Source organism: Ranitomeya variabilis, chromosome 6 (genome assembly GCF_051348905.1).
Source record: "Ranitomeya variabilis isolate aRanVar5 chromosome 6, aRanVar5.hap1, whole genome shotgun sequence".
NCBI lineage: Eukaryota > Metazoa > Chordata > Amphibia > Anura > Dendrobatidae > Ranitomeya > Ranitomeya variabilis.
Window position 1 is genome coordinate 306,582,250 of NC_135237.1, and position 27,846 is coordinate 306,610,095.

The following is a 27,846-nucleotide window of genomic DNA, read 5'->3' on the forward strand; positions in this document are numbered from 1 at the left end:
CTGCTGACGTGTGTGATGTCTCCTCTCCTCCCCTTCTGGGTGTTTGCTAAGGGATAAGAGAGGATGATATTCAGGAACCCAGTGAGCAGCCATTTTGTTGGTGATTGCAGAGTAAGGCTGCCGTCACACTATCAGTATTTGGTCAGTATTTTACCTCAGTATTTGTAAGCCAAAATCAGGAGTGGAACAATTAGAGGAAAAGTATAATAGAAACATATGCTCCACTTCTGTATTTATCACCCACTCCTGGTTTTGGCTTACAAATACTGATGCAAAATACTGACCAAATACTGATAGTGTGACAGCAGCCTTATACTGACAAGTAGACAGTCACCGAGGATGGCAGGCATCAAGGATTCTGGGAGATATTTGGTGGAGGGAGCAGGGTGACAGCAGCACAGAGTATTTCAGGAGAGCAGTGTGCTGGTCTATGGGGGCCCCCTGTTTGGTGCGCGGAGCAGCCAGGGTTTGTACATAGAACGCTGTCTTTTATACACGTGGATGGACCGTCTGCTCCACAGAAATCCAGGAAACATTTCTGCGGATTGATGGCCTGTTCTGATCCAGATTTTGCATGCAGACCCCATTCCCCTCCTCAGATCCTGTCTTCTCCATCCTGTCCTGGCAATGTGTGAAAGCAATACGACAGGCGCAGTACGGGGTGATGCTGGGAAGGAAATGTAGCTATATAGTAATGATAAACATGAGACCCCTCTCTTCAGCTGCCTCACCAGCCTTCCCCTGACTGCACCTAACTGGAGGTCATGCTGCCCCCTCTATTACCCCTGACCCGTGTGCAGGTGCTCAGCCAGGACCACCATAGAATGGGTCCGCTTTCTGAAGATAATACTGCCATAGTGTTCTCACATAATACCGCCATATGGATCACACATAATACTGCCATATAGATCACACACAATACTATCAAATAGATCACACAATACTGTCAAACAGTTTTCACATACCACCATATAGATCACACATAATACCGCCAGTGTTCTCACATACCGCCATATAGATCACACATAATACCGCCATAGAGATCACACACAATACCACCATATAATTCTCACAATACTGATCAAGCATAATACCACCATACAGATCACATAATACCGTCATATAGATCTCACATAATGCCATAATACAGCATGACCCCTGCAGCTCCTGTTATCGCACGCATTGAGTTGTGTGTGCAATGGGGAAAGACATGCAGGGGGGAGAGGAGTGCATAGGAGAGGATTAGATACACGGTTCACCAGACAGTATCACACAGGATAGGATTAGATACACGGCTCAGCAGACAGTATCACACAGGATAGGATTAGATACATGGCTCAGACTGTATCACACAGGATAGGATTAGATACATGGCTCAGCAGTCAGTATCACACAGGATAGGATTAGATACATGGCTCAGCAGTCAGTATCACACAGGATAGGATTAGATACATGGCTCAGCAGTCAGTATCACACAGGAGAGGATTAGATACATGGCTCAGCATAGTATCACACAGGATAGGATTAGATACACGGCTCAGTACAGTATCACACATGAGAGGATTATTAGATACACGGCTCAGCAGTCAGTATCACAAAGGAGAGGATTAGATACACGACTCAGCATAGTATCACACAGGATAGGATTAGATACACGGCGCAGCAGACAGTATCATACAGGATAGGATTAGATACACGGCTCAGAAGACAGTATTACACAGGATAGGATTAGATACATGGCTCAGCATAGTATCACACAGGATAGGATTAGATACACAGCTCAGTATAGTATCACACAGGAATGGATTAGATACACGGCACAGCAGACAGTATCACACAGTATAGGATTAGATACATGGCTCAGCATAGTATCACACAGTATAGGATTAGATGCATGGCTCAGCATAGTATCACACAGTATAGGATTAGATGCATGGCTCAGCAGGCAGTATCACACAGGATAGGATTAGATGCATGGCTCAGCAGGCAGTATCACACAGGATATGATTAGATACATGGCTCAGCGTAGTATCACACAGGATAAGATTAGATACACGGCTTAGCAGACAGTATCACACAGTATAGGATTAGATACACGGCTTAGCATAGTATCACACAGTTTAGGATTTGATGCATGGCTCAGTAGACAGTATCACAGAGTATAGGATTAGATACACGGCTCAGCATAGTATCACACATTATAGGATTAAATACATGGCGCAGCAGAGAGTATCATGCAGGATAGGATTAGATACACGGCTCAGCAGACAGTATTACACAGGATAGGATTAGATACACGGCTCAGCATAGTATCACACAGGATAGGTTAGATGCATGGCTCAGCAGACAGTATCACACAGTATAGGATTAGATACATGGCTCAGCAGACAGTATAGGATTAGATACACGGCTCAGCATAGTATCACACAGGATAGGATTAGATACACAGTGCAGCAGACAGTATCACACAGGAGAGGATTAGATACACTGCTCAGCAGACAGTATCACACAGGAGAGGATTAGATACATGGCTCCGCACAGTATAGTGATAGATACATGGTCTGATGTCCTGTGAGGAGCTGCAGTGAGAGGCAGGGTTGGAGCAGCACAGAGATTCTCCCCCTCCCCCCCGTTACCTCTATGCAGCTCCTGACCACAGACATCAGACCACAGCAATTCACCCTCTCTAGCGACTCCGCTGCTGACAGTGTGAAAGGGGAGACAGATGGAGCTGTCCCTCCTATAAGGCAGAGCTCTCAAGTCATAGTGGAGCTCACACACTGTGGGCTGAAGAAAGATGGCGCCGACCTCCTGCCTCTGCTGTGATGTGGAGACAGCCCAGGGGGCGTGGCCACATCAGAGCAGGGAGCAGCACAATGCTAGGTATGGGGTTGGATGCCGACCGCAGCCTCCTATGCCCAGGGCTGCCGTATTTGCAGAGTGTAAGTGTCGTGCAGGGACTCTTACACTCCTGCAAAGCAAAATTGCGGCGCCCAGTGGCTGCAAAAATAATAATAAAAAATATATTAAAGTTAAAAAAAATTATTTTGTATTAAAAATAATTTTTTATATAAACAATCATTTTTAATACAAAAACAAAATTGAGGCACCTTCCCTTTAAGTAGAATAAACATTTTTATGAGCCTTGAGTTTGGAAGAATCACATTTTAAAATTGTCAGGGAGGTTGAATCAGAAATACTTTTTTTCTCCGAATGATGCTTGTGAATATGTGCAAGGAAAAACACAATATGCAGTGTGTCGAAAAGCAGTATTGCCTGGAAAATATGGCATATCTGCAAAATATTTACCCCTTCACAACGCGGATAATTTTTGTTTTCTCATTTTGTTCTTTCCTCACCTTCTTCACAGTGCCATAACCTTTTTAATTTTATGTCCACACAGCCAAATGAGGGCTTGTTTTTTTTTACAAGACAAGTTGTACTTTTGAGTGATCTCATTCATTATACGACTGAGTGTAATAGAGAACTAGAAAGAAAATCCGAGTTGGGAGAATTTGTTAAAAAAAACTACAATTCTGACATTGTTTCTTGGCAATTGCTTTTATGGTGTACATTTTGTGATAACAATGACCTCAATATGATTCTAATTAGAGTAAAAGAAAGTTGAAAGACTGAATGGAACACAGAGGTGAAAAATTCAGAAATTTGCTACACAAACAAGGAAGCTGTGGACTGAGTATCTGACAATTGCTTTATATTCATTCAGAACCAATCCTAGCAGAAAGACAGCGCTCTCTCCCTATGAGATCATAAGACAAGTTATTATTTCCCTTAACAGTTTAAATACCTACATATGTCAGATCTATACAAAAGACTTTGTCAATACTTAAATACCATGTTTTCTCTTCCATATAATTCAAAGAATGACTGGATGGAGTTTCATTTACTAAAGAATGAAGACTGAGTGGTTGCACAGGCACATGCAAGGAAGGGACTGAAACGTATATTTGAAAATCTATTTCTAGTGTAATTAACTACCGCAACTTTGGTTAGATTGTAAGGAAAAACTCCTTGAACTATGTATTCATTGTGAAAGGTTTCAATAACGGCCAATGCAAATCAGACAACATAATGCATATGTTTCAGATAAGTAATTTTGTATTAGTTAAGACTGCCAAGTTGTGTAAGGAGCCATATATGCAATGCAATGTTCCTCTGGGAATTTTAATATTTAAATATACTCTTCAGATAGGAAGCCTAGGGCCATATGTTTGAAGTTGTAAGTCATGTGGCAAGGCTAGGTAAAGTGGTTGATATTGACGTTTAGGATTGCTAGGATGTAGAAAATTAGATTCTATGCCATTTGTGATGCTATGGTCTACATTATCAAATTGCAGGATATAAGGCACACATCCAAGTGGAGGAAAATCTATTTGTATATATTAATTCTGAAAGACAAAGAAGCTTTATGCAGTAAGCATAATGTCATTCATGTATTGACCATGAAAGAATTACAAGTTATGCACAATTATGTAGTCAATAGTATCAATGTATATATTAAAAGAATCCAATAGTAACAAGTTCTGATATATTTTAGGGTAGAATTATAGAAAAGTGGTTGAATCCTTTGTTCCTTGAAGTGTCCTGAAAGTGTTACTGCTTCTGGTTGGCTGTAAGAAACATTATCTTCTTAAGTGTCTTCTGAGTGTATTTAATAACAGCTACATCCAATAGGTGGAGATAGTAATTACGTTTTCATCCATTCTAGAGGCTATTTGCATATTTAACCCCTTAAGCCCCAAGGGTGGTTTGCACGTTAATGACCGGGCCAATTTTTACAATTCTGACCACTGTCCCTTTATGAGGTTAAAACTCTGGAACGCTTCAACAGATCTAGGCAATTCTGACACTGTTTTCTCATGACATATTATACTTCATGATAGTAGTAAAATTTCTTTGATATTACCTGTGATTATTTGTGAAAAAAATGGAAATTTGGAGAAAATTTTGAAAATTTCGCAATTTTCCAAATTTGAATTTTTATGCAATTAAATCAGAGGCATGTCACACAAAATACTTAATAAGTAACATTTCCCACATGTCTACTTTACATCAAAACACAATTTTGGAACCAACATTTTTTTTTTGTTAGGGAGTTATAAGGGTTAAAATTGATCAGCAATTTCTCATTTTTACAGCAACATTGTTTTTTAGGGACCACATCTCATTTGAAGTCATTTTAAGGGGTCTATAAGATAGAAAATAACCAAGTGTGACACCATTCTAAAAATTGCACCCCTCAAGGTGCTCAAAACCACATTCAAGAAGTTTATTAACCCTCAGGTGTTTCACAGGAATTTTTGGAATGTTTAAATAAAAAAGAACATTTAACTTTTTTTCACAAAAAATTTACTTCAGCTCCAATTTGTTTTACTTTACCAAGGGTAACAGGAGAAAATGGACTGCAAAAGTTGTACAATTTGTCCTGACTATGCTGATACCCCATATGTGGGGGTAAACCACTGTTTGGGCGCATGGCAGAGCTCAGAAGCGAAGGAGCGCCATTTGACTTTTCAATGCAAAATTGACTGGAATTGAGATGGGATGCCATATTGCGTTTGGAGAGCCCCTGATGTGCCTAAATATTTAAATCCCCCACAAGTGACACCATTTTGGAAATTAGACCCCCTAAGGAACTTATCTAGATGTGTGGTGAGCACTTTGACCTTTTAAGTGATTCACAGAAGTTTATAATGCAGAGCCGTAAAAATAAAAAATCATATTTTTTCACAAAAATGATTTTTTTGCTCCCAATTTTTTATTTTCCCAAGGGTAAGAGAAGAAATTGGACCCCAAAATTTGTTGTTCAATTTGTACTGAGTACGCTGATACCCCATATGTGGGGGTAAACCACTGTTTGGGCACATGGGAGGGCTCGGAAAGGAAGAAGCGCCATTTGACTTTTTAATACAAAATTGACAGGAATTGAGATGGGACGCCATGTTGCGTTTGGAGAGCCACTGATGTACCTAAACATTGAAACCCCCCACAGGTGACACCATTTTGAAAAGTAGACCCCTAAGGAACTCATCTAGATGTGATGCGAGAGCTTTGAACCCCCAAGTGTTTCACTACTATTTATAACGCAGAGCTGTGAAAATAAAAATTCTTTTTTTCCACAAAAATTATTTTTAGCCCCCAGTTTTGTATTTTTCCAAGGGTAACAGTTGAAATTGGACCCCAAAAGTTGTTGTCCAATTTGTCCTGAGTACGTTGATACCCAATATGTGGGGGGGAACTACAGTTTGAGCGCATGGCAGAGCTCGGAAGGGAAGGAGCGTAATTTGGAATGCAGACTTAGATGGATTGGTCTGCAGGCGTCACATTGCGTTTGCAGAGCCCCTAATGTACCTAAACAGTAGAAACCCCCCCAAGTGACCCCATATTGGAAACTAGACCCCCCAAGGAACTTATCTAGATGTTTTGTAAGAACTTTGAACCCCCAAATGTTTCACTACAGTTTATAACCCAGAGACGTGAAAATAAAAAATACTTTTTTTTCCACAAAAATTAATTTTAGCCCCCAGTTTTGTATTTTTCCAAGGGTAACAGTTGAAATTGGACCCTAAAAGTTGTTTTCCAATTTGTCCTGAGTACGCTGATACCCCATATGTGGGGGGGAACCACCATTTGAGCGCATGGCAGAGCTCGGAAGGGAAGAAGCGTAATTTGGAATGCAGACTTAGATGGATTGGTCTGCAGGCGTCACATTGCATTTGCAGAGCCCCTAATGTACCTAAACCGTAGAAACCCCCCACAAGTGAGCCTGTCATGGTTCCCAATGGCAAGGGAACGTAAGAAACATAAAAGTAACGAACGAGCTCTCGGGTGATGGAAACTCGAGTTGACCGTGAGCTAAATCTACCACACAACTAACAGTTGCCAGGGAGCATACCTACGGCTTCCTATATGCCACGCGCCAGCCGGAGGACTAACTACGTCTGGTAGAGGAAGAAACAGACCTGGCTTACCTCTAGGGAAATACCCCAAAAGATGATAGCAGCCCCCCACATGTAATAACGGTGAATTAAGAGGAAAAGACATACACAGTATGAAAGTAGATTTAGCAAAGAGAGGTCCACTTACTAGATAGCAGAAGGATACAAAAGAGGACTTCACGGTCAACTGAAAACCCTTTCAAAAACCATCCTGAAATTACTTTAAGACTCCTGTGTCAACTCATGACACAGGAGTGGCAATTTCAGCCCGCAAGAGCTTCCAGCTACAGAGAATTACAAAAACTGCAAACTGGACAAAAGGTACAAAACAAAAGGACAAAGTCCACTTAGTGATCAGCAGACTAGTAGCAGGAACATGCAACCGAAGGCTCTGGTTACAATGATGACCGGCAAGGAAATGACTGGAGAGCAAGGCTAAATAGGAAACTCCCAAACACTGATGGAAGCAGGTGAACAGAAGAAGCAAAGTGCAAACAAGTCACCAGTACCACCAGCAACCACCATGGGAGCCCAAAAAGCGGATACACAACAGTACCCTCCCCTTAAGGAGGGGGCACCGAACCCTCACAAGAACCGCCAGGGCGATCTGGATGAGCCCTATGAAAGGCACAAACCAAATCCGAGGCATGAACATCAGAGGCAGTTACCCAAGAATTATCTTCCTGACCATAGCCTTTCCATTTAACCAGATATTGAAGTCTCCGTCTGGAAATACGGGAGTCCAAGATCTTCCCTACGACGTACTCCAATTCACCCTCCACCAGCACAGGAGCAGGAGGTTCAGTAGAAGGAACCACCGGTACCTCATATCTCCGCAACAACGACCGATGGAACGCATTATGGATAGCGAAAGATGCCGGGAGGTCCAAACGAAAGGAAACAGGGTTAAGAATCTCCAAAATCCTATAAGGACCGATGAACCGAGGCTTAAATTTGGGAGAAGAAACCCTCATAGGGACAAAACGGGAAGACAACCACACCAAGTCCCCAACGCGAAGGTGGGGACCAACACGACGACGACGGTTAGCAAACTGCTGAGTCCTCTCCTGGGACAATTCCAAATTATCCACCACTTGTCCCCAAATCCGATGCAACCGATCCACCACCGCATCCACTCCAGGACAATCCGAAGATTCAACCTGACCAGATGAAAAACGCGGATGAAACCCTGAATTGCAAAAGAAAGGAGAAACCAAAGTGGCAGAACTAGCCCGATTATTAAGAGCAAACTCCGCCAACGGCAGAAAGGCAACCCAATCATCCTGATCCGCAGACACAAAACACCTCAAATAAGTCTCCAAAGTTTGATTAGTTCGCTCCGTCTGGCCATTGGTCTGAGGATGGAATGCAGACGAAAAGGACAAATCAATGCCCAACCTGGCACAGACTGCCCGCCAAAATCTAGACACGAACTGGGTACCCCTGTCAGAAACGATGTTTTCCGGAATACCATGCAAGCGGACCACATTTTGAAAAAACAGAGGGACCAACTCAGATGAGGAAGGCAACTTAGGCAATGGCACCAAATGAACCATTTTAGAAAAACGGTCACACACCACCCAGATGACAGACATCTTCTGAGAAACAGGGAGATCCGAGATAAAGTCCATAGAGATGTGCGTCCAAGGCCTCTTCGGAATAGGCAAGGGCAACAACAACCCACTAGCCCTAGAACAACAAGGCTTGGCCCGAGCACACACATCGCAAGACTGCACAAAAACACGCACATCTCGAGACAGGGAAGGCCACCAGAAGGATCTAGCCACCAAATCTCTGGTGCCAAAAATTCCCGGATGACCTGCCGGAGTAGAAGAATGAACTTCCGAGATGACTCTAGTGGTCCACTCGTCAGGAACAAACAGTCTACCAGACGGACAACGATCAGGTCTATCCGCCTGAAATTCTTGCAAAGCACGTCGCAAATCTGGAGAGACAGCAGACAAAACCACTCCATCCTTAAGGACACCAGCAGGTTCAGAATTCCCAGGAGAGTCAGGCTCAAAATTCCTAGAAAGAGCATCTGCTTTCACATTCCTAGAACCCGGTAAGTACGAGACCACAAAATTAAACCGGGAAAAGAACAACGACCAACGTGCCTGTCTAGGATTCAGGCGCCTGGCAGACTCCAAATAAATTAAATTCTTGTGATCAGTCAAAACTACCACCTGATGTCTGGCACCCTCAAGCCAATGACGCCACTCCTCAAATGCCCACTTCATGGCCAAAAGCTCCCGATTACCAACATCATAGTTTCGCTCGGCGGCCGAAAATTTTCGCAAAAAGAACGCACAAGGTCTCATCACTGAGCAGTCGGAACTTTTCTGCGACAAAACCGCCCCCGCTCCGATCTCGGAAGCATCGACCTCAACCTGAAAGGGAAGAGAAACATCAGGCTGGCGCAACACAGGGGCAGACAAAAAGCGGCGCTTAAGCTCCCGAAAGGCCTCCACGGCAGCAGGGGACCAATTGGCAACATCAGCACCCTTTTTAGTCAAATCCGTCAGAGGTTTAGCAACGCCAGAAAAACCAGCTATAAATCGACGATAAAAATTAGCAAAGCCCAAGAATTTCTGGAGACTCTTCAGAGAAGTAGGCTGCGTCCAGTCGTAAATAGCCCGAACCTTGACAGGGTCCATCTCAATAGAAGAAGGGGAAAAAATATACCCCAAAAATGAAATTTTTTGAACCCCAAAAACACACTTTGAACCCTTTACACACAAAGAATTCTCCCGCAAAACCTGAAAAACCCTCCTGACCTGCTGAACATGAGACTCCCAGTCATCAGAAAAAATCAAAATATCATCCAAGTACACAATCATAAATTTATCCAAATATTCACGGAAAATATCATGCATTAAGGACTGAAAGACAGAAGGTGCATTAGAAAGGCCGAAAGGCATTACCAAATACTCAAAATGGCCCTCAGGCGTATTAAATGCGGTCTTCCACTCATCCCCCTGCTTAATTCGCACCAAATTATACGCCCCACGAAGGTCAATCTTAGAGAACCACTTAGCCCCCCTTATGCGAGCAAACAAATCAGTAAGCAAAGGCAACGGATACTGATATTTGACTGTAATTTTATTCAGGAGACGATAATCAATACAAGGCCTCAGAGAGCCATCCTTTTTAGTGACAAAGAAAAAACCGGCTCCTAAAGGTGATGAAGAAGGACGAATATGTCCCTTTTCCAGGGACTCCTTAATATACTCGCGCATAGCAGCATGTTCAGGTACAGATAGGTTAAACAAACGACCCTTTGGAAATTTACTGCCAGGAATCAGATCTATGGCGCAATCACAATCCCTGTGAGGAGGGAGTGAACCAATCTTAGGCTCTTCAAAAATATCACGATAATCAGACAAAAATGCCGGAATCTTAGATGGAATAGATGACGAAATGGACACCATAGGAGTGTCCCCATGAGCCCCCCGACATCCCCAGCTTAACACAGACATAGCCTTCCAGTCAAGGACTGGGTTATGAGACTGTAACCATGGTAATCCAAGCACCAAAACATCATGTAAATTGTACAACACAAGGAAGCGAATCACCTCCTGATGGTCTGGAGTCATACGCATAGTCACTTGCGTCCAGAACTGTGGTTTATTACAAGCCAAAGGTGTAGAATCAATACCCTTCAGAGGTATAGGGACTTCCAGAGGCTCTAAGTCAAACCCACAGCGCCTGGCAAAGGACCAGTCCATAAGACTCAGAGCGGCGCCAGAGTCCACATAGGCATCCACGGTAATAACTGATAATGAACAAATCAAGGTTACAGACAAAATAAATTTGGACTGTAAAGTGCCAATTGAAATGGACTTGTCAACCTTCCTAGTACGCTTAGAGCATGCTGATATAACATGAGCAGAATCACCACAATAGAAGCATAACCCATTTTTACGCCTATAATTCTGCCGCTCGCTTCTGGACATAACTCTGTCACATTGCATTTTCTCTGGCGTCTCTTCAGAAGATACCGCCAAATGGTGCACGGGTTTGCGCTCCCGCAAACGCCGATCAATCTGAATTGCCATTGTAATGGACTCATTCAGACCTGTAGGTGCAGGGAACCCGACCATAACATCTTTAACGGCATCAGAAAGGCCCTCTCTGAAATTTGCCGCTAAGGCGCACTCATTCCACTGAGTAAGCACAGACCACCTACGAAATTTTTGGCAGTATATCTCCGCTTCATCTTGCCCTTGAGATAGGGCTATCAAAGCTTTTTCAGCTTGAATCTCCAAATTAGGTTTCTCATAAAGCAACCCTAAAGCCAGGAAAAACGCATCCACATTGAGCAACGCAGGATCCCCTGGTGCCAATGAAAATGCCCAATTTTGAGGGTCACCTCGCAGCAAAGAGATTACAATCTTAACCTGCTGGACAGGATCTCCTGAGGAGTGAGGTCTGAGAGAAAGGAATAATTTACAATTATATTTGAAATTCAAAAACCGAGATCTATCTCCGGAAAACACCTCTGGTGTAGGGATTTTAGGTTCAAAAATAGGAGCATGTATAACAAAATCTTGTAAATTTTGAACCTTCATAGCAAAATTATTTAAACCTGCAGCCAAACTCTGAGGATCCATCTTTAAACAGGTGAGCTCAGAGCCATTCAAGGATTATAAGGAGAGAAAGGCAAAGGCTGTAATTAAAGCTGAAATACAACAGATCCAACTATGGAACAAGCATAGAGGAAAAAGGGGGAAAAAAAAAAAAAATTGCAGACTTCCTTTTTCTCTCCTTTCTTCTGCCAATAAGTTTAACACAGGCCGGTCATACTGTCATGGTTCCCAATGGCAAGGGAACGTAAGAAACATAAAAGTAACGAACGAGCTCTCGGGTGATGGAAACTCGAGTTGACCGTGAGCTAAATCTACCACACAACTAACAGTAGCCAGGGAGCATACCTACGGCTTCCTATATGCCACGCGCCAGCCGGAGGACTAACTACGCCTGGTAGAGGAAGAAACAGACCTGGCTTACCTCTAGGGAAATACCCCAAAAGATGATAGCAGCCCCCCACATGTAATAACGGTGAATTAAGAGGAAAAGACATACACAGTATGAAAGTAGATTTAGCAAAGAGAGGTCCACTTACTAGATAGCAGAAGGATACAAAAGAGGACTTCACGGTCAACTGAAAACCCTTTCAAAAACCATCCTGAAATTACTTTAAGACTCCTGTGTCAACTCATGACACAGGAGTGGCAATTTCAGCCCGCAAGAGCTTCCAGCTACAGAGAATTACAAAAACTGCAAACTGGACAAAAGGTACAAAACAAAAGGACAAAGTCCACTTAGCTGATCAGCAGACTAGTAGCAGGAACATGCAACCGAAGGCTCTGGTTACAATGATGACCGGCAAGGAAATGACTGGAGAGCAAGGCTAAATAGGAAACTCCCAAACACTGATGGAAGCAGGTGAACAGAAGAAGCAAAGTGCAAACAAGTCACCAGTACCACCAGCAACCACCAGGGGAGCCCAAAAAGCGGATACACAACATGAGCCCATATTGGAAACTAGACTGGCCAAGGAACTTATCTAGATGTTTTGTAAGAACTTTGAACCCCAAAGTGTTTCACTACATTTTATAATGCAGAGACGTGAAAATAAAAAATCCTTTTTTTCCACAAAAATTATTTTTTAGCCCCCAGTTTTGTATTTTCCCAAGGGTAACAGGAGAAATTGGACCCAAAAAGTTGTTGTCCAATGTGTCCTGAGTGTGCTGATACCCCATATGTTGGGGTAAACCCCTATTGGGTGCACGGGAGAGCTCAGAAGGGAAGGAGCACTATTTTACTTTTTCAATGCAGAATTGGCTGGAATTGAGATCGGATGCCATGTCGTGTTTGGAGAGCCCCTGATGTGCCTAAACAGTGGAAACCCCCCAATTATAACTGAAACCCTAATCCAAACACATGCCTAACCCTAATCCCAATGGTAATCCTAACCACACCCCTAACCCTGACACACCCCTAACCCTAATCCCAACCTTATTCCCAACCGTAAATGTAATCCAAACCCTAACCCTAACTTTTGCCCCAACCCTAACTTTAGCCCCAACCCTAACTGTAGCCTTAACCCTAGCCCCAACCCTAGCCCTAACCCTAGCCCTAACCCCTAACCCTAGCCCTAACCCTAGCCCTAACCCTAGCCCTAACCCTAGCCCTAACCCTAACTCTAGCTGTAACCCTAATAATAACCCTAACCCTAACCCTAGCCCTAACCCTAACCCTAGCCCTAACCCTAGACCTAACCCTAACTCTAATGGGAAAATGGAAATAATACAATTTTTTTTTTTTTTTCGCTAAATAAGGGGGTGATGAAGGGGGGGTTTATTTATTTTTATAGCGGGTTTTTTAGCAGATTTTTGTGATTGGCAGCCGTCACACACTGAAAGACGCTTTTTATTGCAAAAAATATTTTTTGCGTTACCATATTTTGAAGGCTATAATTTTTCCATATTTTGGTCCACAGAGTCATTTGAGGTCTTGTTTTTTGCGGGACGAGTTGATGTTTTTATTGGTAACATTTTCGGGCACGTGACATTTTTTGATCGCTTTTTATTCCAATTTGTGTGAGGCAGAATGACCAAAAACCAGCTATTCATGAATTTCTTTTGGGGGAGGCATTTATACCATTCCGGTAAATGGATAAAGCAGTTTTATTCTTCGGGTCAGTACGATTACAGCAATACCTCCTTTATATCATTTTTTTATGTTTTTGCGCTTTTATACAATAAAAACTATTTTATAGAAAAAATAATTATTTTTGCATCGCTTTATTCTGAGGACTATAACTTTTTTCTTTGATGATGCTGTATGTCAGCTCGTTTTTGCGGGACAAGATGACGTTTTCAGCGGTACCATGGTTATTTAGATAAGTCTTTCTGATCGCATGTTATTCCACTTTTTGTTTGGCGGTATGATAATAATGCGTTGTTTCTTGACTCATTTTTTTTTTTTACGGTGTTCACTGAAGGGGTTAACTAGTGGGACAGTTTTATAGGTCGGGTCGTTACTGACGCGGCGATACTAAATATGTGTATTTTTATTGTTTTTTTTTATTTAGATAAAGAAATGTATTTATAGGAACAATATTTTTTTTGGGGGGGGAAATTTTTTTTTTAATTTTTTTTAATTTTTTTTACACGTGAATATTTTTTTTTTATGCTATAACATTGCCCTGGGGGGGCATCATGTTATAGTGTAAGATCGTTGATCTGACACTTTGCTGTGCACTGTGTCAGATCAGCGATCTGACATGCACAGCTCCTGGCTTCCCGGCGCCTGCTCTGAGCAGGCGCTGTGAAGCCACCTCCCTGCAGGACTCGGATGCTGTGGCCATTTTGGATCCGGGCCTGCTGCAGCCAGGAGGAGGTAAGAGACCCTTGGAGCAACGCGATCACATTGCGTTGCTCCGGGGGTCTCAGGGAAGCACACAGGGAGCCCCCTCCCTGCGCGATGCTTCCCTATACCGCCGGAACACTGCGATCATGTTTGATCGCAGTGTGCCGGGGTTAATGTTCCGGGGGCGGTCCGTGACCGCTCCTGGCACATAGTGCCAGATGTCAGCTGTGATAGTTATTGACGTACTATCCCGTCACTGGGAATTAAGTCCCAGATCACCTTGATGGGATAGTACGTCATATGGGATTAAGGGGTTAAGTTCCCAGAAGAGCACGGTGCAACCTAAAAGTTTCCACACACCAGCTGGGAGCTTGGCATTCTCCACAAGGAGAAAGATTCCAACTTAGATCACACTTGAAAGCCAATTCACCTTACCAAATAATATTTTCTGATTTGATCTGTTGCTGGACAAACAACTTGAAACACATGTCTACAAATGGAGCTTCTGGTTTGGTTTCTTATCCTAATTCATGTGGCACAGCTTGTTCAATGCTTAATATTGATTTTTAGAATTGTGACATCAAACAGCTGGTGCTAGAGTTCAAGTTCTCTTCCTCTCTAAAGAGGCTACTTACATATTTAAATTCTTAGAGGAGCATTGTGTTACCAATATGTCTACTTACATTGGTTTTGAATTCCCCACAAACAAATGTTTTTCTTTAGACCCCATCTCAGAATCCTCTTGTTTAGGCTATTCAGATGTTCTGTTTTCACTGAAGAGGGTAAAACACTTTGAAACACGTGTCTGCAAACTTAGTTTCTGGTATGGTTTATTATCTTGAGTCATGTGGCAAATAGTTGACATTGACTCGTAAGAATACTACATTCACAAGGTGTCACTAGAGTTCAAGTCCTCTTCTTGATATAAACATTTTATTTAGCTATGAAAACATTTAAGATTATATATACCGTATATACTCAAGTATAAGCCGACCCGAGTATAAGCCGACCCCCTAATTTTGCCACAAGAAACTGGAAAAACTTAATGACTCGAGTATAAGCCTAGGGTGAGAAATGCAGCATCTACCGGTAAATGTCAAAAGTAAAAATAGATACCAATAAAAGTAAAATTAATTGAGAAATCAGTAGGTTATGATGGCCCCATAAGATGCTCCATATTAAAATATGCCCAATATAATGCTGCACAAATGTTGATTATGGCCCCATAAGATGCTCCATAAAGATATTTGCCCCATATAGTGCTGCACAAACCTTGATTATGGCCCCATAAGATGCTCCATACAGACACTTGCCCCATATAATGCTCCACAAACATTAATTATGGCCCCATAAGATGCTCCGTAAAGATATTTGTCCCATATAGTGCTGCACAAACATTGATTATGGCCCCATAAGATGCTCCATACAGACACTTGCCCCATATAGTGCTGCACAAACGTTGATTATGGCCCCATACAGACACTTGCCCCATATAGTGCTGCACAAACGTTGATTATGGCCCCATACAGACACTTGCTTCATATAATGCTGCACAAACGTTATGGCCCCAGACACTTTCCCCATATAGTGCTGCACAAACATTGATTATGGCCCCATATAGACAATTTCCCCATATAGTGCTGCACAAACGTTGATTATGGCCTCAGACACTTGCCCCATATAGTGCTGCACAAACATTGATTATGGCCCCATATAGACACTTGCCCCATATAGTGCTTCACAAACAATATGGCCCCATAGGATGCTCCATACAGACACTTGCCCCATATAGAGCTGCACAAATGTTGATTATGGCCCCATACACACACTTGCCTCATATAGTGGTGCACAAATGTTATGGCCCCAGACACTTGCCCCATATACTGCTGCACAGATGTTGATTATGGCCCCATATAGACATTTTCCCCATATAGTGCTGCACAAACGTTGTTTATGGCCCCAGACACTTGACCCATATAGTGCTGCACAAACTTTGATTATGGCCCCATATAGACACTTGCCCCATATAGTGCTGCACAAACGTTAATTATGGCCCCAGACACTTGCCCCATATAGTGCTGCACAAACGTTATGGCCCCATAAGATGCTCCATACAGACACTTGCCCCATATAGTGCTGCACAAACGTTGATTATGGCCCCATACAGACACTTGCCCCATATAGTGCTGCACAAATGTTGATTATGGCTCCATACAGACACTTGCCTCATATAGTGCTGCACAAACGTTATGGCCCTAGACACTTGCCCCATATAGTGCTGCACAAATGTGGATTATGGCCCCATACAGACACTTGCCCCATATAGTGCTGCACAAACGTTATGGCCCCAGACATTTGCCCCATATAGTGCTGCACAAACATTATGGCCCCATAAGATGCTCCATACAGACACTTGCCCCATTTGCTGTTGCTGCGATAAAAAAAAGAAATCACATACTCACCTCTCCATCGCTCAGGCCCCCCGCACTTTCAATATTCACCTTCTCCTCGTTCCGGTGCCGCTCCATCTTCAGCGTCTTCTGCACTTGCATTCAGGCAGAGGGCGCACACTAACCACGTCACCGCGCCCTCTGACCTGAGTGTCACTGCAGAAGACGCTGAAGATGGAACGGCGCCGGAACGAGGAGCAGGTGAATATCGCACAGCACTGCGCTCCCTTCCCCATTATACCACCTTCTCCTGGCACTGTGCAGTCCCTGCTTCCCCGGAGCCGCAGCTTCTTCCTGTACTGAGCGGTCACCGTTACTGCTCATTACAGTAATGAAAATGAGGCTCCACCCATATGGGAGGTGGAGCAGCATATTCATTACTGTAATGAGCGGTACCATGTGACTGCTCAGTACATGAAGAAGCTGGGGGGCCGGGGAGCCAGGGACTGCACCGTGCCAGGAGCAGGTGAGTATAATTAGACAGCCCCAGCTCCCCTTCCCCTGCCGACCCCTGGGTATGATTTGAGTATAAGCCGAGAGGGGGACTTTTAGCCCCAAAAAAGGGCTGAAAATCTTGGCTTATACTCGAGTATATACGGTAAGCATCTCCAAAAGACTTTAATTGGTCTGACTAAGTGTAAAGACTGTAAGCTTTGTAGTCATTTTATGATAAGGTTAAGTTAATGCCCCATCCTGCCTAATTTGACCAAATGGTTTAAGGGTCTAGGTGATTGTTTTTCAGGAATATTACAATTTGCAGTACAAATGCAGGATTATATACACTGTGTTCCAAATTATTATGCACAAAGAGTTTAGTACTGATAAGGTTAGAATTTTTTTGTTTGTCATTTAAACTCATTGATGGTGATGTGTGTCAGGGCTCTTTATATCACTGAAAGCAATTACAGATACCTGTGCAAATTAGTTTGGCAGGTGTGTCCAAATAAAGGCAAGACTACTTAAGAAGGCTGTTCCACATTATTAAGCAGCCTACATTTTTTGCCAAAATGGGAAAGAAAAAGGATGTGTCGGCTGCTGAGAAGCAACAAATTGTGGAGTATTTAGGTCAAGGCATGACTACAATCAACATTGCCAAGACACTTCATCGCAATCATTGCACAATCAAGAAGTATGTAGCTGATTCCCAGCACACACGTGTTCGTGCTGATAAGGAAAAATTGAGGACGCTTTCCAACAGGCAATTGCGTAAAGTTAAAAGAGCAGCTGCAAAAATGCCTTGTCATAGCAGCAGACAAGTTTTTGAAGCTGCTGGTGCCTCCATCGTCCCCAGAACAACAAGATGCAGGGTCCTCCAGAGGTTTGCAGCTGTGCGTAAGCCATCCTGTCGACCACCTCTATCCACTGCACACAAGCAGAAATGGCTCCAGTGGGCCAAACGATACATGAAGACTGACTTCCAAACTGTTTTGTTCACCGATGAGTGCCGTGCAACGCTCGATGGTCCAGATGGATGGAGTGGAGGATACTGGTTGATGGACACCCCATGAAAACACGGCTAAGGCGCCAACAAGGAGGAGGTGGAGTAATGTTTTGGGCTGGAATCATGGGGAGAGAGATTGTCGGCCCCTTTATGATCCCTGAAGGGGTAAAGATGAACTCCATAATCTATGTGGAGTTTCTAAAACAACACTTCCTGCCATGGTTCAAGAGGAAGAACCGTGCTTTCCGCAGCAAGATTATTTTCATGCATGATAATGCACCGTCTCAGGCTGCAAAAAACACATCTGCATCTCTGGCTGCTATGGGCATAAAAGAGGACAAACTTATGGTGTGGCCACCATCTTCCCCTGACCTCAACCCCATTGAGAACCTCTGGAGCATCATCAAAAGGAGTGTCTATGATGGCGGGAGGCAGTTCACATCTAAGCAACAGCTCTGGGAGGGTATTCTGTCCACACGCAAAACAATTGGAGCAGAAACCATCCAAAAACTGACAAATTCAATGGACGAGAGAGTTAGAAGCTTCTTTCGAACAAGGGGTCCTATGTGCAAATGTAACATCACCTAGAATAAAGTTTTCACTTGAAAACTGTTTGATTTCATTTTGTAATAAGCTGATAATGCTTATAACTTCACAATTGACTATTTTTTTTGTTCAAAATAAAACAAAAAAGGTTGAAAACTCTGCTGTGCATAATAATTTGGAACATGCATTTTGAGTGTTTACTTTTTTTTTAAAGATACTGATACATTGCAATTATACTAGAATAGTAGATGACTGGAAAATAACAATGACTGCAATTCAGATAGGTAATTTAGAGAAAATATAAGGAAATATTATTTGCATAATAATTTGGAACACAGTGTATATACAGCTCTGGCAAAAAATAAGAGACCACTGCAATATTTTCAGTTTGTCTGATTTTTCTCTTTATAGGTATATTTTTGAGTAAAATGTAAATTGATCTTTTATTCTATTAACTTCTCACAACATGTCTCCAAATTTCCAAGCAATAAATTTGGTATTTTTTTCTGAAAAGGAGAAATGGTCAAAATTAAAAAAACAAAAACAAAAAAAAAAAACAGTGCTTTTAGACCTCAAATAATGCAAAGTAAACAAGTTCATAATCACTTATAAACAACAATACTAACACTTTAACTCAGGAAGAGTTCAGAAATAAATATTTTTTGGAATAACCATGATTTTTAATCACAGCTTTCATGCGTCTTGGCATGCTTTCCACCAGTCTTTCACACTGCTTCTTGCGCAAAAATATAATCAATTCTTCTTTGTCTGATGGCTTGTGACTATCCATCATCCTCTTGATTACATTCCAGAAGTTTTCAATGTAGTTCAGGTCTGGAGATTGGGCTGCCCTTGACAGGGTTTTGATGTGGTGGTCTCTTAATTTTTGCCAGAACTGTATATATAGTGATACACATAATAATGTTCTTCGTATAAGTTTGTACCAGCTTGTCCATAAAAGTAAACCAGATTTTTCCAGAAATCTATTTTTGATTGTTTTGCTCCATGGGATCACCATGCAATAAACTGTATGTTGATTCATCTGTTAGAATCTTAAGACACATGTCTCTATAATTAACTTGGTATAGGGTAACCAGGTTGCCTCCCTTGTCAGATGCATTGAAAATCAATTCCGTTTTGGCTGATAAAGCATCAAGGGCCTTCATCTGACAGTGAGAAAAATTGGAATTTGTTTTTTTCCCTGTGGTACTAAGTATTCTCAGATCAGCCATAAAGGAGACAACATATACCGAGAAACGTCCAGCAAACCTCAATGATGGTAGGACATTTGCTGGAACAACTTCAGCCACTATCACAGCTACCAGTATATTGACCCAGTGGGCAGTTAGGAAGATGTAACATCCCTGCCCTTGTTTACTGGTCCACATATCTGTTGTAACATGGAGCTTGCTAAGTGATGGCATTGCGCAGTGCACATCTTATCTGGTCAGAGATGTGTGTCTGAAAGGCAGGGATGTGAAGGAACAGATGATTGGCCTCGGGGAGACCAAAACATCCAACACCGCGGAGACACCATCACGTGTTTCTCAACGCAGTGATCCAGAACACTGCCCCCATCCCTTATGGGAAATATGCAAATGCATGTAGGATAGCTGCGGAGACACCATCACGTGTTTCTTGACGCAAGCAGTGAATAGCCAGACCTTTCCCCAGGAGGGAACAACCACGGGAAGGGCAGCATCCAATAAAGGAAAACATCCAATACAGGAAAACCACCTATGCCAAGCACGGTATCCATCCACAGACAGCTGTTTCGGGGTGTTTACCCCTCATCAGTGTGGAGTAGGAATCTGGCTATTAGGAGCAGTGCCTAGTAAAAGGCTATGAAGGAACAGATGATTGGCCTCACAGCTGTCTGTGGATGGATACCATGCTTGGCATAGGTGGTTTTCCTGTATTGGATGTTTTCCTTTATTGGATGCTGCCATTCCCGTGGTTGTTCCCTCCCGGGGAAAGGTCTGGCTATTCACTGCTTGCGTCGAGAAACACGTGATGGTGTCTCCGCAGCTATCCTACATGAAAGGCAGGAATGGCGCTCCTGGCAACATAGTATGGATGGAAAAAACGTACTGTGGGACAGCCACCAACATTAGCTTTTTAAAACTAAAATAGTAGTCTTCATCAGCTGGAATGGCAGCATTTCAAACGTAAGTAATTTAGAAATGTTGATATTTTGCTTTCTCTCGATGGTCGGTGACGCTGCTGGTGGTCACATTGCTGTCATATCCTCTTTGTGGGGATGCAGGTGGCCCTGTTGAATGTGACCAATAGGAAAAGGCTGATGCCACAGCAAAATAGGGGCAGGAGGAGGCTCAGGTTTGTCCCAACATGCATTTTGCCAGTATACCGGCTTTTTCTAAGCGCCCTTAGAAAAACGTGCGTCGGTACACATGTCCTGGTACTAATGAATAAATGTGGAAATATATTTATAAAGGGTAATGCAATGCAGTGCAGGAATTTTATCAGAGCAGCTAGCTTAACTTACATCAGCCTGTCTTTCATCTCGGTGCAGCTGAGCTCTCACACTCTAATTAAACAGTGTGACTGACTCTCTCTGCCTGAGATCATGCACGGGAGATCGCTCACCCTGCCTTGTGCTGTTACATGTGTCATTGGCAATTCAAAATCGCTCATACCCCCCCATCCCAACTACATGTGAGTCATTCATCAAGCTCCTGACGGGAGAAGTCATGGCTGAACATACCAGCCTGACATCGCACCCTCTGCTGCCGCGCAGTTTACAGCTGACAGCAGCTAACAGGCGGCCATGTTAACCACATTGCTTGATATACACATATTTGAGCCCACACATATGACAGGCTATAGATACAAGTGATTAATTCTTACAATCACTGTGTCTATTTAGTGGTGACAGTATATCATAGTTCTGAAAATTCAAGCTGCTGCCCAGTATTAAATGAGGTTTGGTACACATTAGTTTTGTGTCTATTGACACGCACATCATTAAATCATATGCATGGTAACCACTAATACTTGCTCTTACCCCCTATTTATTAAATACGGGATACAATCAGACTGATAGTTATAATGGACAATAGTCTTGAATTCACATTTATTTGAATAATTTTTCCACATCTACCACTACCAGGAATAAGTGGGTCACAATTATTACCAACCAGTGACCCAATATACAGCCGTACTAGAAGTATGTACAATGTACATAATAATACATTTTATAAGTAATAAAAAATAACCTTTTTTAATTCATATGGAATAAAAGTTAAATATTAATTACAAACCACTCTGAGAGTTCACGATTAACAGAATGGCGGAGCAACCCATGACCCGTCCTTTATGCAGGCAGGGTTACATAGTGAATCGGTCAATCACAGCGATGCTGGTACTTGGCATAGCTGTGACGGCTCTGGAAGTGCCAACAGCCTTGAAGCTTGTGCAGCAGCATTTCACCAGGCTTTATTCAGCTGGCAAACTTGAACATTAGTAAGAGTTCGGGGTCCGTGCATGAACGCTAGGAATCAGGTACAAACCTCAAACTTTACAGTTCTAGTTCACTCATCACTAGTCTTTACTAATTATAAAGCTATGTTTCCTGCTATTTTCTACTATATTAAAAATATCTAAACTTATACATGGAAAACTTATGTTCTTGAAGCTTAAAATTAATCTGACACTCTAGATTTCTTTGGAGAGTTTTGGAAATCAATAGACTTTGCATTTTTTTGTTCTCCTGGGACCAACTGAATCCCAACTTTTAAGAGAGTTAAAACAGCTCTAATAGGCTATGTTTCCATATTACTATTTAGACGTCAGATGTAAATGTTGTAAATATTCCTTGATGCACTGCATGTACCCAATATGTCCATAAATCCAGTTAAAGGGAACCTGTCACCTGAATTTGGCGGGTCCGGTTTTGGGTCATATGGGCGGTGTTTTGGGGTCTTTTCTTAACCCCTTTTTGTCCCGCTGGCCGCATGCTGATCGTGAAATTGACTTGCCGTTGATTCGCTTTCCTGCATAGCAAAGCAATCTTGCCTTGCGGACGCGTAGTATGCTTTGCCCAACTGCGGGCACAGCCGAAAACCATTAGTGCGCATGTGCCAGCGCACTATGTCCCGGAAGTATGCGGCATGCGGCCAGCGGGACAAAAAGGGGTTAATAAAAGACCCAAAAACACCGCCCATATGACCCAAAACCGGACCCACCAAATTCAGGTGACAGGTTCCCTTTAATTCAGTGTGGACGAAAAGGTTGTTCTTTTGGCATAAACTGGTCCAGTTAAGAGATGATCAAATGTTAGCTTGTTTTCGTGAGTTTTTCCTAAATAAATTTACCAATATTGCCTTAGAAATATCTAAGTGATCTCCACATAAATGTCTATGGGTTAATGAATTGTAATTGTAACAATTGTTCACTGCATTTTGTCACACACCAACTGCACAATTTGTACAGAGATATTTGGCTCCATATTTCTATTGCTGTGCTTTAAGCTGTCACATCCTCTCACTAAACAGGTTCACCCCAAATGGTTACTGTACAGCATTCCTTGACTTAATTTTAGAGAGGCTGTGATAGTCTGTGCAATCTTTTATGATGGCAAATACAATATGATGTGATAGTTGCAAGGCACTACTGGGAAAACCACTCAGTCATGCACAAGATCATGTACCTTATTGGACTAATAAAATCATCTTCATTGTCTAAAATGAGGTTGGGACTTTTTCCAGGGATTTTCCCAAATTGCAACATTCCATAATTTACCCCAAAGTGATTTGCTCATCTTCATCTAGCATATATCAACATGCATATTTTTCACATGTTGATCAGGCTAGTTCATTTTCTTATAATATGCAGCGTAACAATGCAATATATATATATATATATATATATATATATATATATATATATATATTTTTTTTTTTTTTTTTTTTACAATAGGAGCTAATGTTTGACCTACACAGTGGACTAGTTCTTAGCCATCAATTGTGAGTATATATGAGGAAAAACTATTCTTGTATACTTCTGTAGGCTCAAAATGATGTGTAAATTTACCCTGGAGATTGAGGAGCAAAAGTAAATAAAGTGTGAGATAGTAGGAGAGTGTGGAGACTTAAGGTACCGTCACACTAAACGATATCGCTAGCGATCCGTGACGTTGCAGCGTCCTGGATAGCGATGTCGTTGTGTTTGACACGCAGCAGCGATCAGGATCCTGCTGTGATATCGCTGGTCGTTGATTAAAGTTCAGAACTTTATTTGGTCGTCAGATCGCCGTGTATCGTTGTGTTTGACAGCAAAAGCAACGATACCAGCGATATTTTACAATGGTAGCCAGGGTAAATATCGGGTTACTAAGCGCAGGGCCGTGCTTAGTAACCCGATGTTTACCCTGGTTACCAGTGTAAAATGTAAAAAAACAAACAGTACATACTCAACTTCGCGTCCCCCGCCGTCCGCTTCCTGCACTGACTGAGCGCCAGCCGTAAAGTGAAAGCACAGCAAAGCGGTGACGTCACCGCTCTGCTGTTAGGGTCGGCACTCAGTCAGTGCAGGAAGCGGACGGTGGGGGACGCGAAGGTGAGTATGTACTGTTTGTTTTTTTACATTTTACACTGGTAACCAGGGTAAACATCGGGTTACTAAGCGCGGCCCTGCGCTTAGCAACCCGATGTTTACCCTGGTTAACCAGGGACCTCGGCATCATTGGTTGCTGGAGAGGGGTCTGTGTGACAGCTCTCCAGCGACCAAACAGCGACCCTGCAGCGATCGGCATCGTTGTCTGTATCGCTGCAGCGTCGCTTAGTGTGACGGTACCTTTATTTAAAAATAATTTAGACTTTTCTAAAGAACTCTCATAATAGGATGAATCCCACTGAAATGAATCCATTAGTTTAGTTTTCACAGAAATCTAAAGGTTAAACATGGTAGGGATGAGGAATGGGAAATAGTCTAATAATCAATGTCAATGTTTCTTCTTTATGTATGTACCTTTATGGGCTTAGGAAGTGTGTAAAAAAACTGTAAACCATTAAACGCTAAATGGTTATAAAAAGAGAGAGGGAAAGCAAGGTTATCAGTCTAAATTTGAGCATAAGCATAAAAGAAATGATGTTTAATTGTATATCAAACAATATAAAGTATGCAAGATTTGCATGCTCAAGAACAAAGAACGTTTTTGGGGTGAACTAAAAAGTCTGGTGTAAGGGAACAAGTTTGCAGTGATTCTATTTGATTGTAGACTTGTAAATCTTCATATCACACACATTGCATGCTGTGAGGATTCTCCAGTACCTGTGCCTGGAGTGGCGGGCATGGGACTGCAAGCATGCAATTTGCATACATGTGGCCATATGCCAACTAGGCATGTGTGGCTTCACTCAGTGAAAGTATATTTAGTGAGGCTGGACACATCTAGTCAAAATGTGGCAGGAATTTTGCAAATCACAAACTTGTGGTCACATGATCACCCATTCTCAAGGCCCGAATCAGAGAAACCTCACAGCATGCAGTTTGTGCTCTGTGAGGATTCACAAGTTTGCAATCAGATACAGTGATAGCAGATGTATACCCAAGGTAGGACAACTCCTTTAAGATATGTTGGAGATAATATTTGGGTAAATTGGGTAAAATAGCTAGATTTGTGTACTTACCTGTATCTGGGTCAATTGAGAAATATGGTTGTCCTTGAAGAATACTGTATACTATCCTAGCACTATTTCCATATAAGGGATCATCAGCATCCATGGCAGTTACCTGAATGACTGAGGTGCCTGTAAAAAATGAATAATAGGTTAATAACATAACACTGCTTTGAAAAGTTAATAAAGAGTTATTCTCTTCTTTCTTTTTGAGTTCACTACCCCTGCTTCCTGCTTGCTGAGGGCATGCTCTCTTGATGAGGGACAGTTTGGACTAGCAGCATGGTTGAACCATTGGTCTGAACTGTGTGCTCATCCATGCTGCAAGCAGATGCAACTTTGCGTCTCCAGCTTTGGATAAGTGCAGAGGCAGCAAATCCACAACTTCAAAGCACATCCTATTGCAAAGAGATATCAAGTGCTGCATATCTTGCCTTAGATACTTGCCACCACTGATAGATTCCAGTGGCATCCTGTAACGTAGGCAACAATCTGTAAGCTATAAATCTAAAATTCTCTACGATGTTTTCATATGCACTTTTCAATTTTACTCATGCCAGATGAGACAACTGCTTTAATAAAAAGTCATTGCAAGGAAACTAGGACTAACATTAATCCTAGCATGTATAGGAAATTCCCAAATTTGAAAACATAAAAAACATCCAATTTGGGAGTTTCCTAGACATGCTAGGGTTAATGTTTGTCCCAGTTTCCTTACGAATATATGTACACATTCGTGTCCTGATTGCTAATGTGATTCCATTGGTCAGCAATAACATGTGGTTCTATATATGGTTTTACTTAAGTCGGTATTCACTTCATTTTGGCATAACTATGAGTAAGGAGTGGCGGAAACGCATTGGTTAGAGACGAGTGGAGGAATCACTAGTGTATTTTTGATAACCAGCCAGGCACAACTTAAAACTCAGGGTTGGAACCCTCAGCTGTGAGAATTAGCAAGGCTGGTTATCAAGAATAGAGGGGTCCAGACTCCATTTTTTTTAATTATTTACACAAATAATATTAAAAAAACAGTGTGTACCCCCCCTTTTTGACAAACAGCCAAGCTAAAACAGACAGCTGGGGGCTGGTGTTCTCATGCTGGTAAGGGGTCATGGACATTGTCCCCCAGCCTAAAAATAGCAGCTTGTAGCCACCCAGAAAAGGCACATCTATTAGATGCACCAATTCTGGTGTTTTGCCCTGTAGCGGTGGCAAGTAGGGTAATATTTGTGGGGTTGATGTCACCTTTGATTTGTCAGGTGACATCAAGCCTACAGATTAGTAACGGAGAGGCATCTATAATACACCTATCCATTACTAATCCTATAGTTGTATTGTAAATAAAGATACAACCAGAATAAAGTCTTATTTGAAACAAGGCAAAGCAAACTTTTACTTTTTTATTTAAAAATAGCAAACACAGTTATACTCACCTAATACCCATTCCATTGAATCCCTCATCTCCTGTAACAAAACAAAAATAAAAAACATTATCCCTCACCTGTCCAGTGTTCTGTCCCACGCAGTAATCCATGTCTGGAGATAAACCATTTTCAACCTGGATGGTTCCAAGCTGTGACTGTCCAGACTAAGAATCACTGATGAATGAGCTTCTGCGAGCACAGCATCAGTTACTAGTGGTGACATCATCGAGCTTATCACTGGTCACTGAGACTGCGTTCCTGGCCGGGCTGAACTACAATGACCTCAGTGAGATCACCACTCGCTCAGTGAGAAAAAGCCTCACAGTGCAGCAGTGAGTTTACCGGGAGAAGTTTCTTGCATCAGGTCACAGGTGAGGATGTTACCTTTAGTAACTATTCAAACCCATTTATGTCAACCCCTGTGCATGTTATGAGGCCGAAATCAACAGGATATGTGAAGTTTTGATCAGGGTCATTTAGATGTTTTGGGTTGTCATTAGGATTTAAAAAGTGAAAACACAGTAGTTTGACAATAAATGGCTTCACCCAACCATTAACCATGAGTGGAGAAAAAGATTTTGTGTTATCATTCATATGCTCTGAAAAAAGGCCAAGAAAGCAAAAATTCTGCAGAGGTATGTAAACTTTTGAGCACAACTGTAAGTCTATGGGGCCACGCACATATCCAAATTTTTCCTTGGGCAGAGTCTGTCTGAAGAAAAAATAGCTGCATGTCCAAGTTTGATCCCATGCTCTGATCGCACTCAGTGGTGCAAGAGAATGATAGCATGTAAACCATCAGACTACGCTTGGGTGACATCTCAGTACACTCTGATTTCTGCACACTGACACAATGGAGAAAATGGAGATATTTTGTTCTCCGTCTTCTTCTCATAGTGTGCTCTGATTCTCTCATTCCAGAGAATCAGATCATACTATACTGATCAGAGTTTCATCAAACTGTTATTTAAGCATACTGTATATGCTCAGAAAGGCTTCTTATACATA

The 27,846-nt window shown here is 42.2% G+C and overlaps 1 protein-coding gene across 2 annotated transcripts in view; it reads right to left on the reverse strand.

The window, feature by feature from the left end:
* The window catches only part of LOC143782355 (cadherin-9-like), a 343,076-nt gene that overhangs the window by 225,453 nt on the left and 89,777 nt on the right, over window positions 1-27,846 (reverse strand). For both annotated transcript variants that reach the window (XR_013216937.1, XM_077269717.1), the window contains exon 4: window positions 25,424-25,543. Coding sequence is in view for 1 of the 2 variants with exons in the window: in XM_077269717.1 (XP_077125832.1) it covers window positions 25,424-25,543 (120 nt within the window). In the remaining variant the exon portion in view is untranslated. The remainder of the gene's footprint in view (window positions 1-25,423; window positions 25,544-27,846) is intronic.